The sequence below is a fragment of the Sciurus vulgaris genome (assembly GCF_902686455.1).
Source record: "Sciurus vulgaris genome assembly, chromosome: 7".
NCBI lineage: Eukaryota > Metazoa > Chordata > Mammalia > Rodentia > Sciuridae > Sciurus > Sciurus vulgaris.
In genome coordinates this window covers 135,993,654-136,010,479 of record NC_136467.1, presented here as the reverse complement: position 1 = coordinate 136,010,479, position 16,826 = coordinate 135,993,654, and the positions used below count along the sequence as shown (strand labels likewise).

At 49.6% G+C, this 16,826-nt stretch overlaps 1 protein-coding gene across 1 annotated transcript in view; it reads left to right on the top strand.

Annotated features, from left to right (window-relative positions):
- Positions 1 to 2,760: 2,760 nt before the first annotated feature.
- PXDC1 (PX domain containing 1) overlaps positions 2,761 to 16,826 on the top strand; it is a 28,774-nt gene continuing 14,708 nt past the window's right edge. The window contains exon 1 of the mRNA XM_079148146.1: positions 2,761 to 3,170. Within this exon, the coding sequence (XP_079004272.1) occupies positions 2,915 to 3,170 (256 nt within the window). The 5' untranslated portion in view covers positions 2,761 to 2,914. The remainder of the gene's footprint in view (positions 3,171 to 16,826) is intronic.

The following is a 16,826-nucleotide window of genomic DNA, read 5'->3' as shown; positions in this document are numbered from 1 at the left end:
TAGTAGACCATCATGCTTATGTGTCAATAATTTATTCATTTCCCTTTCAATAAACATTTAAATCACTTCCAGTTTCTCACTTTGGTAAACTTCTCACTTTTGGTGCAACAATGAATGTTCTTGTGTGTTTCTCGTAGGACATAGGTGAAAATGTTTCTCCAGGATCAAATCATAGAACAGAGAATTGTTGGGACACAAGTGAAACACATATTTCGATTTAACAAATACTGCAAACCTGCCTTCCAAAGAGCCTGTTCCAACTGATGCACCAATATTAGGCTATAAAAGTCCTTGTCCTCCACACCCTGGCAAAGCACTTGCTCTTGTCAAACTTGGATACGCAAATATTTTACAGGTTAAAATATGACTCAAATGGTTTGACAAATAAGTGTAAACAAGTAGTCTACTTGTTAATGAGAATTTGTAACACGATAAAGCTGATTCAAAGACCATTTGAGGGCCTACATTTATATAATCCTTATTTAAAAAAAAATAAAATAAGCTCACTGGCTAGATTAAAAAAAAAAAAAAACAGTTAATGTCCTACAGGGAGGGCAATGAAAGATAATCTTTAAGATAAACTTTATTTTTTTTCTGGACAAAAATTATTTGCATCTCTATTGGGCACAAATCTACAAATTAAGATGGCTTCAAAGAGTCTTAGCACTTTGTTAATAATACATTGCAAAATAAAAGAATGGTATATTATCCTAAGAAATTAAGTAATCTTTGGGCTTTTAAACAATGCTTCAACAGGACATTGAAAACCTTTTCATCTTATTTCCAGAATTTGGATACTTTCTCTTATTTAAATAAAATGCACCAATCGGATGGCAACTCATGGTGTTTCAATCTGAGCAACTTTTCAGTACTTGCTCTTTTTATTTGGCCATCTAGTGGTTCTCGAGTTTCAGGTTTCTTTAAACAAACACGTGTCACTAACATGAAAACACTTTTTTTTTTTTTTTGGTGACAGGAATGCCTGGTACAAACTGAAGGGTAGACTCACAAAATTAGGCCTCTTAAGGCAACAGGGAAATGACCACAAGATTGTTCCTAGCAAAGACAGCACACAGCAAGGGATTCATAAAAGCACCATAATCCTGCAAGTCCTGGAGATGCTACTGGGGGAAGGGAGGGCATTGAGAGAAAGCAGGTGTGTATCCAGGGAGGATGGGGAGACAGGAGTGCCTCCACAGGGCTTTGAAGCTGGAAGCTCCCTGAGTGCTTCTGTCTTCAGGCCCCTTCCTCTGGCCAGTTATCAGTCACTAAACACTGATTGCCCTCCGGCGGGGGGAGAGGTTTGGGGGTAGTTCTAGATTGTGGAAACACCTTCTCCAGGTTTACATGGTAAAGGGGGAGGCAGACCAACGGGGGGGGGGGAGGGGTAAAGACAAACCCTGATACAGAACTGTGAAGATATATATTCACAAGTCACTGGAGCATTCTGAAAAAGACGGGCGAGCAGACATCTGGGTCCAGACTGGGGCCAGAGGAAGGACACCTGTCTCCAGCCTCTGACGTTTCTACTCTGCATTTGGGTGCTGTGGATTTCCTAGAACTGTGTAAAGGCTGTGGGGCTTCTCGTGGTCTCCCACCCAGCCCAAGGCAATGTGTCGTCACTCAAGTCACTTAGGAACCCAACTTCCAGCACTTAAACTACCCTTAGACTTTATCTGCCAATAAGGGACCGCCTAAGGAAAGCTCGGCTGTGAAAGCCTACTTAGTCTGGGCAAATCTCCCAGTTCGGCTTCCGAAAACCCTCGGGCTCTCAAAAGGCGTTGGGATCACCCCCAGACGCTCTTTCCGAGGGGACCCCTTTCCCCACTACCTTTTTGTCCCACCTCCCTTTTTAGAGCACAGCCCCTGGGCTAGCTGACTGAGCTCCTAGGGCCCCTCCACCCACGCTTTTGGTCTTTCCGTCCCGCAGCGTCCCGGGCCGTGGCCTGGCTTAGGCACGACCGGAATGCGCGGGAGGACGCGGGGCGGGGACGCCTGGCAGCAAGGGGACAGGGGGCCCAAGTGGACCCGGGACTGCGCGGAGACCCAGGCAACGCCAACCGTCCGGACTCCCTCGCCCCGCACGGCGACATGCGCTGGCCGGCCTCTGGACGCCGGCCCGCGAGCCCGGCGACGCGCCGTTTCCATCCCCTCGCGGGCCGGGCGGGGCCCGCAGCTCCCAGAACGGAGAAGTCCTGAGGATCGAAAAAACGGAAAAAGAAAAAAGTCTCCACCAAGCGCCCCCGTGAGCGCAGGGCCCGCCCCGCCCTCCCCTTCAGCTTCTCGTCCAGTCACCGACCGGCGGCTGTGGGGCCGCGGAGGGAGGAAGCGGCGGCGCGGCCCGGAGGCGGGGACGAGCGCTCGGGTCCCCGCGGCCGCAGAGGCGCGGGCTCCGCGGAGGCAGCGCGGGGCGTGGGGCAAGGCGGGCCAGGCCACCCCCTCCGCGCGCGGCCCGCGGCGGCTGTTCAGCGGGAGGCGGGAGGGAGGCGGACGCGACCTGGACTGGACGTCGACGACCGCGCCGCCCGCGATGGGAAGTGTCTTATAAAGCCGCCGCCCGGCCGGACCGACCGACTTGTGTCGCGGCGGCGCCGGGATCGCGGGCAGCCCGCGCAGTCTCCCGGGAGTGCGCGCGGAGGCCAGGCAGGCGCGGGACAGACCCCGGCGGCTCCGCAGACCCAGGACGGACCTCGGACCCCAGTAGGACCCGGCTGGGGACCGACTCCGGTCGAGTCCAGGCTCGCTCTGTCGCGGGTCCTGGACGGATCCCTGCCCTTGACGCCCTCCAGCGTAGGCACCCCCGGCCGGACCCCAGCTCCAAACAGACCCCCGGCGCGGGCGCGCCTCCTGCCGGCGGGCGGGCGGGCAGGGGCCGAGGGCGCCCCCGGCGGCAAGGGCATGCACGGCCCGCGGAATGGCCTCGGCGGTGTTTGAGGGCACGTCGCTTGTGAACATGTTCGTGCGCGGCTGCTGGGTGAACGGCATCCGCAGGCTCATCGTCAGCCGGCGCGGCGACGAGGAGGAGTTCTTCGAGATCCGCACGGAGTGGTCGGACCGCAGCGTGCTCTACCTGCACCGCAGCTTCGCCGACCTCGGCCGCCTCTGGCAGCGCCTCCGCGACGCCTTCCCCGAGGACCGGCCCGAGCTGGCGCGCGGGCCGCTGCGGCAAGGTGTGGGGTCGCGGGGCACCGGGCGGGGGCTGGGCAGGGAGGACCGGGAGATGGGGAGGGGGCGTCGTGGCGAGGTGATCGGTGAAGGAAGCAGGGAAGAATAAGTTAATGCTGAGAGTGCGTCTTTCTGCCCCGGTCCCGGCGCGGGACAGAGGGCACTTAGACTTGGAGCTTCTAAAAGAAGGACGCAGACCTGGTTCCGGCCCTGGATCCTGGAGGCACTCAATCCTGACGGAGAAATGAGACCAGATGGGAAAGGAGCTGAGGCAGGCAGACGCGCCCCCTGACCGCCTCCAAGGACGAGTCGCTTCTGAGAAAGTCACCGTCTCAGAAGGGGACGCCCAGGGCTCATCAGTACTCAGCCCCAGCCCTAGGCTGGAGCGGTGGCCCCATACCTCCATCCTCGGAAGAGGCAGCCGGTGGCAGGAGGAGGATTGGGGAAGTGTTTGGAAACAGTTAACGCGAGTCCGAATAGGGGATCTCAGTGGGGTTGGCAGCTGCCCTTGAGTTGTTCCCTGGGGAGACCTCGCCTCCTCCCCCCCGCGCCCCAGACAGCTGAGCTCCAGAGTGAGGTGCCACGCAGCAGCCCTCTCGCTCCTGCTCAGGAGGGGGCCGCCCCGCCTGTGGCTGCATGGACAGCCCAGGGTCCCCACCCCAGGGCTGAATCCACATTCGGGTTTGATTAGCTGCGGCCGCCTCCTCCCTGGCCTTGTGACTGGTCTGGGTTGGCCAAGACTCTTGTTTTCAGAAACTGTGGTGGCTTCCCTTTTCCTACCGCCTGAGAGGGAGCTGGAAGAAGGGAGTTAGAAGGGAGAGGGGCTGAAGTTGAAAGGGGAAGAATGTGGGGTGAGTAGGCTGGGGAGTTGTGTGGTCACTTGCAGTCGTCCTCTAAGCAGAGACCCCTGGCAGTTTGAGATGAAGTTACCTGAGCTGGGAAGCCAGCACAAGTCTCCTTGGCTGCCTGTCTGGCTGAGGTCTTGAGATAACCTCTATTTTCCCCTGGCAATAGGCCCCACCCCATGTGTGAATTATGTGGATAATTAGCTCAGTTCTCATGACAAGTCCTCTGGCAGACACATCACTTGGAAAGGCTCCCAAAGTCAGCAAGTTTGGAGGCCCTGAGTGAGAAAGCCTGCCTCTCCACTTCTCTTTGCTCCCCAGATTCTTAAATGTATAGCTGTTTTTGAATTAGAGTATTATTTCAAGTATGGAGACAGTTTTCTTTGGGATTTGTTGTTTTTGTTATAATAATATTTGTAATTTAACAGATGAATGGCCAAATCTGTAAAGCATGATGAAGGAACAGCAGTTTATTTAGTGACTTTTTCTGAAACAAGGCAGACCATAAACAAATTGGACTTCCTGAGTCTAACTCACTCTGGCCAGGTGTCTGAGCTCAGCTGTGACCCCAGGCAGACTGGTGGGAATCCAGCTCTTCACCTGTGACATAGTAGGATTGCCCCGAGTCTTTTGCAGAGATTAAAATGCATGATAAAGTGTCTGACCATAGTAAACCCCTGATAAATACCAGTTGTTTTCATTCCTTTCAGCATCAGCTGCTTCTGGCTAGTTGGCTGCTCCAGGTGGTGGGGAAAGGGGTGTGGCTTCATTGTGGAGGCCCGGATGAAAACACCTTCCCCAGAGCAAAAGGAAGGGGAGTGGGGACAATTTGCCTTGTCATGCACGTGCCCCAGCACTGCCACTCATGTAACTTGTGCTGGGGTCAATTCCTGGACTGGAGTGTCTCGGCAGAGTGACTAAATAAATATTCAGGAAGTGTTTGATTATCATGAAGAAAAAGAAGAAAGTATACGATGCCTTTAACTTTTAAAAAGGCAACAAAAATCCGAAATAGGGGTTAGAGGCAAAGGTGGTAGAGCTGGCAGAGGGCAGTTAGAGGACAAAGGACTTTCTGACAATCTGCCATGTAACTGTTGAAGCTGTTGTGGTGGCTGGTGGTGACCTGTTGGGTGGGGGCCTCTTGCAAGGACCAGCCCAGTGCCCCCTGGAGGGGCAACCTTCAGCCTCTCTTCCCGTTCTTGGTCCCTGCTTAGAGGCAAGCTGGTCCTGCCCCAGTGCCACCGGAATTTTGTTGTGCCACACCAGGGAAGTCCCTTTACTTTCTTGGATTCTAAGTCCAGGGAAATTGTTTGCTAAGCAAAGTATATCATAGAAATAGAAAAGGAGTTTCTTCCTTTTCCTCATGCAGATTTATTATTTGCATACAAAGATTATCTGAATTTGCAAACTATAAACACCAAAGGGAACCAGATGTGTGTATTGTATTGGCTATGCCAGCTTTTCTCACTATAATTTCCCTGTTAGATTCTTCGGTCTGTATTTGTTGAAAATTTTGGGCTGTGTTAAATTTGCACTCTCTGGTTTCATGAAAAAGCTTGGAGAGGAAATCTGAGTTCTGAGCTTTGCTGGCAGCAAGCTGATGGCTCTCATCAGTGTTTGGCTGCACATTCCCAGAGGGTGTGGAAGCTTTGGTCCCCCGCTTTGTCTGTGTGCAATTAAAATGACGCAGAGCCCCTTTTCTTGGTCCCTGAGATATTTCAATGCGGGGAGAGTGTGCATTTGGAGAAAATTACACTCTTTGTCCTTTGCACACTCTGGAGTCATGGTTGGTGGCGGTCCATGGGCCTCGTGTGTGTCTTGGTGACACATCTGCTGGGTATTAACCCTAGTATGGGATAGAGGTGCAGTGCTCACCATGTTCCCTTCCGGCCAAGACCTAGGGTCTTGTCTTGCTTCTGTCCTGTGTCCTCTTGGAATCTGAGCCTCTCATTAGATCCTAACCCTCTTCTTGACCCGAGTCTGATACATCCACCTCTTCCTTTCTAGTCTCCTAGCCCTAGGGGAGGGAGGTAGCTACTTATCTCTGGGTTAACAAGGTGTTCCCTTCTCAATTCTTCTGCACTCTAACACCAGTGGGGCCACGCCTTGGATTTCAATCCCCTCTATGCAATACCTAACATGGTTCAGGGTTTCCTCCCTGGAGCATGACCAAAGCCTCTTACCTTTTTAACATCTCTCACATCTAGGAAAATTTGGGATTTAAAATATAAACATATAATATTTCCTCATTGAGTCTTTTTAACTATTTTGGTCCTTTTTAAATAGCACCTGTTTCAGGCCTGTCATATCTGAGCTGGCCTGGTCACATCTGCTGGGGCAGATCCTAAGTAGTTGGGCAATCTTGGATACTTGGGGACTATACCATCAACATTTTGATTTTACATTCATTCAATCAATCAAATATCTGCTGAGTGCCTATCCTGTGTCAGGCACAGGTGCTGGGGAGAATGAAATGAATGGACAGGAAAAAAAGAAAAAAAAAAAAAACAAAAAAAAACCCGGTCCTCATGATTCTTATATTCTGGTTGGGAGAAATCCAATAATAAACAAGATCAACAAGTGGATAAAATAATGTCAGATAGTGATAAACGTTCAGAAGGAAAATAAATAAGCCAAGAAAGGGGCTATAACTTTAGGGGAAGGGGAGGGGCTCAATCATTGGAAAGGATGGTCTGAGGACTAATAACCTTGGAGTAGACACTTGAAGGAAAGTAGGGAGCAAGCGAGTGGATGTCTGGGAAGGGCACCCAGGTAGAGTGAGAACCAGTGCAAAGGCCCTGAGGCCCATGTGTGCCTGCTGGGTTTGAGTAGTGAAGAGGCCACTGCAGCTGCAGTAGAGAGCATGGGTCAGGAGTGAGGAAGCTTGCAGCTGGACGTGGGCATCTTTTCAGAGGCGGTCATCATCGCTGGAGGGCTCTGAACAGAGGTCTGATTTGATCTGAGTTGAACTCAGACTGCTGTGCTGAGAAAGACCCCGAGCAAGACAAGGGGGAGACAGGGAGACCGGTGAGAGGTACTGAGCCTGGGGCCAGGTGTGGCAGGGCGGGTGTTGAAGGTGTTGAACTGATTGGTTTAGGGAGAGCCACAGGAGACACTGAGGGACAGAGGCCAGGTGTGAGCAGCCTCAGGATGGGCCCAGAGTGTTCACTGTGGGTCGGGGAACTGCCATGAGCTGGTGCGGGCAGGAGGTGGCTCAGGAGCTTGGCTTGGAACGTGGCATTTAGCATGTTCTCCAGTAAGCTCTGTAGCGCGCTGGTGTGTGGTGCTCTCTCCTCTCTGTGCCCCTCCTCCTGGACGATGGTATCTACCTGCATGCTGGTAGCTGTCTGCTCAGACTCGAGAACTACATCACAGGGACCGTGGCATCCCAGATGGTACCAGAATGGGCTGGAGGCTGATGGGACTGCCCTGGCAGTTCTAGGACAATGTGGGCTCTGTTCCCAGACCTGACCATGCCCACTCTGTGCTCACAGGGACAGTCAGGGGAGAAGTGCTGTGTTACCCTGAAATATAGGGAGAGGGCCCTCCTGGAGGGCACCAGCTGCAGAGCTGCAGAGATTCCTGTCTTAGTGAAAGTGACTGAAAAGAGACAGTGGCCACTTAGGTCCTGAGCAGCAGTGGAGGGCACAGAAATACCCTCTCTGTCTGGCCCTGGTGGGCTTTGCCGGAGCCCCCCTCCTTACAGAGCTCCATCCTTGGGCATCCTGTCCCTCCTCAGTGGTCAGTTTTCCCTTCTCAGGAAACTCAGCATCTTTTCTAACTCACAGACCTATTTTTGACTCTCTTGACCTGAGCCACTGTCCATCCCAGTCCTGTGCTGGGTGGCCTGCTGGACCCCTGAAGGGACCACCCACCTCCACACTCCCGTTCCTGCTTCTGTTCCCCAGCCCACACCCCGCTGCTCAGGCCAGGCTCCACTCTGATTTCCTTACTCCTTTCTCTGTAAGTGACCACTTGGCTGGGTTTGGTTTCTGGTCCCCTTATTTCATGCTGACAGATCTCATACTGCCCCAAGTGACACATGCGTTACCTTGCCAGTCGTGGAAGAGCCAGCCAGGGACTTCCATGGACGGTTCTGAGCTCGCTGCCAGGTCCTCACTTCCCACCAGATCTCAAGGCAGAAACTCGCTTCTACTTCTTCATCAGAAGCCACTGTGAACCCGCTGGCAGCATCCGGGCTCCCCTTGCACCATGTCCCCCAGGGACATGGGCACCCTATGCTTTAAGAAAGTCTGGGCTGGATATTTCTCTGCTGTCTTTTTGTTTTTGCTTTTTCTTCTCTTTTATTGTGGTGCTGGGGATTAAACCCAGGGCTGCTCTACCATGGAGCTACATCCCCAACCCTTTAAAAAAAAAATTAATTTTAAGACACAGTCTCACTAAACTGATCAGGCTGACTTGAACTTGGGCTCCTCCTGCCTCAGGCTCCCAAATAACTGTGATTATTGGCGTGTACCGCTATGTGCGGTTGTGCTGTTTTGACGGACATTTTCCCAGAGTCAAAAGATGTTCCTGCATTGTGAATAGTTAAAATCAGGGCAGAGTCGAAGTTCCAGTGAGCACTGATTGTACCAAGCAGATTGTCAAACACCTGTTGAGTTTGGCACCTTTGCAGGAGCTTAGCATGCAGGCCATGCTCAGGGGTGGGGCCTGAGAGGCTGCAAACCTGAACCCAAGGCACATTGTCCCTGAGGGGCCTCAATAACAGAAGTCGTCAGAGCTGTGACTTTTTTTTTTTTTTTTCTGCAGCAGCTACAGGCTGGAGACTGTGGATAGGAGGGTACGTTGCTATCTGCTATCAGTTGTTGGCATTACCATCCCATAGAAAGACTTTTATTCTCATTTATTTATTTAGCAGTGCTGAGAATTGAACTCAGGGTCTTATGCAGGCTGAGCACTTGCTTTACCACTGAGCTGTACTCCCAGCCCCTTTGGTTGGTGTTCTTGTTCACAGAAGGTATCCAGTGACTGTTTTTGGTTGTTTCACCTAATAATATTGTTCCTTTCTCACATAACAGGCCTGAGAAGCCCCTAGTGCCTTGATGTGAACTCTCTCCCTGGGGATGTGAGGGGCAGGAGGGAGTGTGAGGCCCGGGGGTCTGTGCCATGTCAAATGTTACATGATGCCGTACCCACGTGCTGGTGACCGTTCTCCACACAGAGCCCTCTGCCCTGCCCTCTTCTTATTCCACCCCCAAGCTGGGTGGTGATGGTGGACAGAACATCGTTCCTCTTTTGCTAACTCACACTTGCAGGGGTTTCTCCCCATTCATTTTAAGAACAAAAGTCTTAATTATCCTTTGCTGACATGTAATTTAGAATCAAGTTGGGAAAACACGAAGAGCTGCACCTGGACAGAGAGGGGAGAGGGGTGGGGGAGGAAGGCACTTCAACACACAGTGTCTCTTAGTCCCAGCAGTCACCTTTCCTGCCTCCTGTGTAAGCAAATCCAGGCCCTGTGAGGTTAAGTGGCAAACCAGGGTGACAGCCTGGTGACTGTGGAAGAAGTCAGGCTTGGGGGGCACCCGCCTGGGAATGCAGCCAAGTGATGATCGGGCTCTGGTTGAAAGTGCTGGCTTTGGTCGCAGACCCTGGCTCTGCCACCAGCTCCTTGCTGTGTGACTTCAGCAGATTGCTCAGGTCTCCAAGACTCTGTGCACTGTGGATACAATAGCAATAATGGTACCTGCATTACGGGAGTCCTACTAAGCAGTGATGGCCACAGAGTGCCCAGCACCCGGCTGGACCCTTGTGAGTAGCTGGCCTTGAACTTGGGCTGTCTGTCCTTTGCCCTGGCACAGGCAGTGTCCCTGATGACAGCCTCTTACAAGGAGAGTGAGGGAGCACAGTGTCCTGCAGGACTGACACACCCATGTGCCTGCCTACTGCTCCCCACCAAACCCCCTGCAGCTGTGGCTGCCCCATCCTTCAAGGTAGCCCTGCCTGGACTGAGGGGAGCGCCCACAAAGGGGGATCACCACCCTACCTTGGTGGGACCCTCATGGACTGGCCCATGGCTTTGTTGGTTCAAAAATTAGAATTTGGCGCCTGTCTTGGTGGCGGGGGTGCCTGACCCGTGAGCCCCACAGGTTGGTGCTTTGGGATGCCTGAGTGAGCCAGTGCTTCCTTCCTGTGGGGAACCGAGGATGGGCTGGTACCTTCTGGTGTTTTTCAGGTCTTAAGACAGACTGGCCAACTGAGTGGCTTTTCAACACAAAAGTCTGAAGTGTAGGGTGGAATTTTGCTTTAGGTGGGGAGAACAATGAAGAGGCCCAGTGAGTAAGAAAGAAGGGGAGAGCATAGTAAAAACCAGAAAAGTGAAGTCATTTCATGAATTTCATGAATTGACTTACTCAAAGAGGCCCCTCCCCAGAGCAGGAAGCTGTCCTGGAGAGGAAGGAAGCACAGCTTCCTCTTCTAGGGTTCGCTGGAAGTTTTCTTACGCCTTTTGCCTCCGCCTCTTCTGTCTCTTTGCCCTGCATTCTCTGCCCAACTTTTCATTCTTGGGACGATTCTTGAGCAGAATCGACCATCCACCCCGTTCCCCAGCACTGCGTGCGCAAGGGGAGCCACAGAGGAGGGGTGAACCAGCCAGCCAGTGTCCCCTTGCACGTGAGGAGGGGGAACAGTGTGTCCTGTCTTTGTCAATGCTGCCAGGTGCACCGCTCTTGCCCTGCAGTTACACACTGTGACACCGCAGGAGACGCGGGTGGGACCATACTGAAGAGCAGCCCCAGGATGCTAGAACCTCCACTGGGACACCTCAGTCATGCAGACAAGGAGCTAGCCGTTCCTTACTCCTACTTCTTCAGTATTAATTACCTGCTCAAAAAATTGGGGGTTGGGGCTATAGCTCAGTGGTAGAGCGAGTCCTCGCCTAGTGTACCTGAGGCCCTGGGTTTGATCCCCAGCACTAGCACTACCCTCCCCGCAAAAGAAAAGGAAAGAAAGATACTTAGGAAGTATTGAAGGTTTTCCTAAAAAATTAAAACATCATGTTTCCAAAATTTGTATTACACTCAGCCTCTCAAGGGTATATATATCCAGAGGGTGTAGCTTTGAGCTAGAGTGCTTGCCTGGCATGTATGAGACCCTGGGTTTGACCTCTAGAACTGCAAAAAAAGAAAAAAGAGATGTAGAGATATATATTCTTTTTGGGGATTGATTAACCATGTGCTCTATCCCTGAACTACACCCTCAGCCCCAAGAATACCTATACTTACATACATATATACACATACACATCTCCATGTATATGTGTTCTCAATGACATCGTTCAGCATTTGACCCGAGCAGTGTGCTTCTGAGCACAGTACATCCATGGACACATTTGTTAAATGGAAAAGAAATGATTTGAATGCAATTTGCTGTTTGACTCCGTTTGAAAGTTCCCCGGGTAGAAAGCTTCCCCTGGGCTGTCCATTGTGTCCCCATCATAAAGCTTCCTCTCTTCTCATAAGAGAGGCTCGCTTTGGGCCTGGGACGTTCCTTAATGTGTGCTCTTCTCCGTTGACCCACGTGGCATCTCTCCTTTCTTTCCAGGCTTCAGCCACACAAGCACTCGGGTTAGAACTGCCCGAGTCCTCCACCCAGGAAGCCTGAGGCGGTTGTCAGAAGCCTGGAGCCCCCAAAGTCTCGAAAGCAGTTGGGGGAGGACTTTGCACCCTGGTTTGAGATTAGGAAACTGCATTTGTTTATGTTCACTTCTGCTGATAGATCTTTATTCAGTTTTGGTTCCAGGAATAAACCTGTTATTTGCATTTGCTCAAAGTGGCTAATACTAAAACTGACAGAAACCACACTTTGTGTTCTCAATTTTCAAGGCCCAAGTCATGTAGGAAGAAAGGGCAACCAGTGCTGCTTCAGACTGATATTTAACCCCTAAGTGTAAGTGCAGTTGACTCACTGAAATTTATATGTCATAGTGTTAATAATTTTTCAGTTTCAAATTCTTAACTGCTTGGATAAACCTGGATAAAAATCTATCACAAATTGTGTGAGGTGAGATTTTTAAGGTTGAGATTATATTACTGAATATACTTTCATCAGAAATTAGAAAAATTTCCATAGGCTGTGACGTCTTCTGGGCCAGCTAACCTAAATGTTGGTAGTGGACAGTTGTCCCTTCCTGTGGTGAGGATCCCTGAACCAAACCCTGCAGCTTCCACAGAGTGCTTGCGCCCCCTGCTGACCCGTCCTGGAACAACACCCTCCTAATCAAGAGGGTTGATTTCCTTTAATTTTCAACTGTGCAAATTCACAGCCATCCCACCCATATGCAGTTTTTATTATTATGATCCAACATAGTAAAAATTATGTTAGACAAAGACCTCAAAAATTTTAATGCCTTCAGTAGTATTTACAATACAAAAACAAAAGGTTTAGATTATACTGAATTATTGTATTTAAGCACAGTTTTAGAAAGTAATTTTTAAAAGTGTTTCTTATGATAAATGAGCAACATTTGGAATAGCCGCACTTGCCATAAAGAACCAGAGGACCTGAGGCACAAAGGGACAGTACAACAGGGAGGATACCAAGGCACAAAGGCACATAAGTAGTGTGTTTGGCATTAGCAGTCCTTACTGGACTCATAGCTCTTGTCCTCTGTTCTTGAAAAAAAAATAAAACAGTGTCTCACACGCGGATTCCTCAGAACGCCATCTTTCAGTGTGGTCACTCTGAGAGTTTATGACAATTTGGGGCCTGCGCAACAGGTGTTGAGGTTCCCACCAGCTGTGAAACCAGAAACCCCAGGGAATATGAAGCAATTAGACATTTCAAAAGACTTAATTTATTTCTGCACTTGGCTCCAGAGTACAGTTTCTTTGTCCTAAGTGTTTTCCTTTCACATTAAATACATCCATGGAAAACTTTGTTAAAACAATTGAAGGGGAGTAACGTCCAAGGCCTAGGAGGAGGGCGCTGTGAACTTTGGTGTTTGGAGCTGTCAGAAGCCACGTGGCCAGTGGTGACTCCTCCATGCCTGGGGTGGGGCCTGTGCTGTGCAGGGCCGCACAGCCTGCCTGGGCCGAGGGCCAGTCCTGCTGGTTCCTGCCCACTTTCTGATCACTGCTCTGCAGCTATGCTGGTGACAGCTGAAGCAATGGTAGCCCAGGTGCAGTGCTGTGCATTAGGTGGGTTTCGGTAAATTCAACAGAATCTACAGAATCAGGAGGGAGGGTTCCTTGGAGAAAGGAAGACAACCCCTTGAGAAAGCTGATCTGGATTACTAGCCTGATTGTCACCCTGGAGCAAGGAGGGGGAACTAAATGATTCACATGCCCCTAAAAGCCAGAGCTTCAGGAAGAATCACCTGCCATTTCTGTGCTTGCATGTCAGGGTCCAGCTTCTTCCCCTTCCCCATTTGAATGTGCTCAGCTTCCTTCCTTTTAGTTTTCAAGCACGTTTGCATTTCTAAGGAGTGACACTTGGATTCCATTCAGAAACATAAAAACAGGCAAAAGGAAGCACTGTGCTTCTGTACATTTCCACAAATACAACCAAAGCAGACCGGCCAAGTCTTCTTAATGTTGCTTTGCCCTCAGCGGCTTGCTCCTGAGGATGGATCTCCTTGAGGAGCACTGTGCAATTGTGGGGGTCGTGTTGGCCAGTGGGGACCTGTTCCTTGGTGTTGCCTTGAGGGTGTGAGGGAATTGCAGGGCACAGAACTGGTAAAGTGGCCTGGGGTCAAGTCCAGGAGGGTCTGCCGGCCCACCCAAAATACTGATGCTGTTTCCAGAGGCTGGATGGGGCACTCTTGCCTTTCTCTGCTTCGATCTAGAAAATGGGTCACAGAGATGACAGAATATAGGGCACACAGCTCACTTTGAACATCAAACAATAAATACGCTTTTAGCGTGCCAGGCCTTACTATTGCATTACGTGTTGTTTATGTGAAATGCAAATTTAACTAGGCGTCCTATATTTTGTTTGTGAAATCTGGCTACCCTAAAAGATGAATCTGGAGTGGGATGTATTAATCTCACTAAGAGTTGTCCATGGAGGCTGGAAACCCACCCAAGAAAATCAAAGAGGTAGCCGGAAATATGTCATCAAAGCAAGAATGCAAAAACTATAAAATCCTGCAGTGTTGTAGAATTGTCATGCAATGCTGTACATCGTATAAAGTGGGTGTAAACACGCCAGATGCATTGACTGTACAAGAGGATAATCTTCAGAACATAAAAGTACGACTACTGTGTCATCAATTTGCTGGGTTCAAAGCTAGTATTCTAAGAGCCACAGGATAGCAGTAGCTTGTCTCAGAACAAAGAAGCACTTTGTGGAAAGGAGTTATATAATTGTCTTCTCTTTAAAAACAATCTTTCAGAGAATTTTGAATTGACTCTCTTTTCCTCTGTAGACTTCTGCATAGCAAGAAGGAGATCCAAGCATTTGGGTGCAAAGAGCAGCATTTACACACACACACATACACACAAGCCTGCATGAACAGGCAGTCATGCTTTGCTTAAGGACAGGGTTGTTTTGAGAAATATGTCATAAGGTGGTTTTGTCATTGTGCCAACACCCTAGAGTCTATTTACATAGACTAAGCCAGCTACGACATCACTAGGTGATATACTGTATGGAACCACTCATGTATGCAACACCGTTGATCAAAACATCGTTATGTGGCACATGATGGTATATATGTGAAAACCGAGATCCATATCTATTTGAAATTCTGTGCAAGGCATTCGAGCTTGGGCAGAGTCATCCATAGAATATGGCACTCTGGGATTTTCTATTTTTCACTCTCCTTCCTGCTCCTTCCAACAAAGCAGAGTGGTCGGAAGGAGCTTGCCCTGCTGTTTCTCAGACCCGTGCTCTCTGGTGGGCCAGGCGACGGGTGTCCTAGCTTGTGCTTTGGGAAGTAGAAGCACAACTTCTGACCTTGATCCAGTTGTGAGGGATCCTCCTGCTAAGGCCCTGGCTTTCAGGAATGCACCCTGCTATGTCTAGGGAGTCTCTGGTGGAAGTTCTCAAGGGCTGGAGTGCTGGGACCTTTTTTTGGGGGGGGTATCAGGGATTGAACCCAGGGGTGCTCAACCACTGAGCCACATCCCCAGCTCTTTTCATTTTTTATTTTGAGACAGGGACTCTCTAAGATGCTTAGGGCCTCGTTAAATTGCTGAGGCGGGCTTTGAACTCCTACCTCAGCCTCCTGAGCCGCTGGGATTACAGGTGTGCGCTACCACACCCAGCCTACTAAGGCCTCTTACTTTCAATCAGACCATTTAAAAATTTTATTTCTATCTCTTTTGTAGATTCAGGCAATGAGTTGCCCATTCTTTAAACAAAAACTTCTGAAGAACTTTTCAGTGACTGATCATAGTTCTGGGATTCAGGCTTCTGTGGTTTGCTTATAGTTCACAGGGACAGGACAGGAATATCCTAGATCGTGCAAAACGCAGAGAAAAGCCAGTGTCCTTGGGAATCTAATTCCCGCCCTTAGGAATTCGATGAATAGAAATTGTAACGGGGAATCTTACATTTGCATTGCTTATGGGGAGACTGAAAAGCACCCCATGTCTCCTAAGAATGTCCTGGAGCCATGGTATTTTAAAAATAAAATACTGTGCAGCCCAGGAGCCAGTCACAGCCTCTGGTGACTGTAATAAGCATCCACACTCAGATTCCTGGAAAGTGCCATGAGTCATGACCACTTTGGTTTTCTCTGGGCAAAAATCTGACTTCTTTCCTTCCAAATACAGCTTTTACATGACTTGTCTAAATATGGGCTCCGTTTACATGGGCCCTGTGGTCTGGGCAGCTGTGACCAACAGAGTGAGTCCTTTCCTGTGTTGTTGGGGGTGACAGATCCTGGGCCAGCTGTCCCTTGCTGCAGCCACCATGCTGGTAGAGCCAGAGTGGTCCTGGGTCAAGTTCTGGCCATGTCCAGGGTGTTTGCAGAGTGATCCCAGGATGTCTCACACGCGGTTATCTTTCATGCCCCTGCTTTTCATTTCACTAGTCTCTCTTTGGATTTACAGTATCAATCCCAGCAGAGCCATAAACCATTCATTGGGTTGATAAAACCTGAAATGAAGTTCAGAGCAGAACTTCAAAAATAGGGCTTCCCATACATGTGACAGAGTGAGTGCCGTAGGCCTTCCTCCTTTGAGGTTTTACTTTCTGTTGTTTTACTTCTGATCAACCACAGTCTCAAAATATGAGATGGAAAATTCTAGAAGTAAACAATTTGTAAATCTAAATCGTGTCCCCTTCTGAGTAACACCATAAAATCTTGAGCCATCATATTCTATCCCACCCAGGATGCAAATCTTCCTTTTATCCAGTGTTTCCATGCTGTATATGCTACCCTCTGTTTAGTCACTCAGTAACGATTTCAGTCAGACCTACTGTGATACTGAAGTGCTTGTGTTCAAGTAACTATGATTTAACTTAATAATGGCTTCAAAGCACAGAGTAGTGATGTTCAGATATCTTTTTAAAGAGAAACTGTAAAGTGCTTCCTATCCATGAAAAGATGAACGTTCTCGACTTAATAAGAAAAGGGGGAAAAAATCATATGCTGAGGTTACTAAAAATTACAGTAAGAGGGAATCTCTGAAATTTCTGTTAATTTTGCTGTCTTCCCTCAAACTGCAAAAATTACAGGCACAGTGTGGGATACATGCTCAGTTAAGATGGAAAAGACATTAAATTATAGGGTTTGCCAATATCCATAATTTCAGGCATCCACTGGGGTTCTTAGGACATATCTCCCTCAGATAGTGGGGGACTCTGTATTCCCAGACATCTTATTGCAGAGGATGACACCAGGGGGTG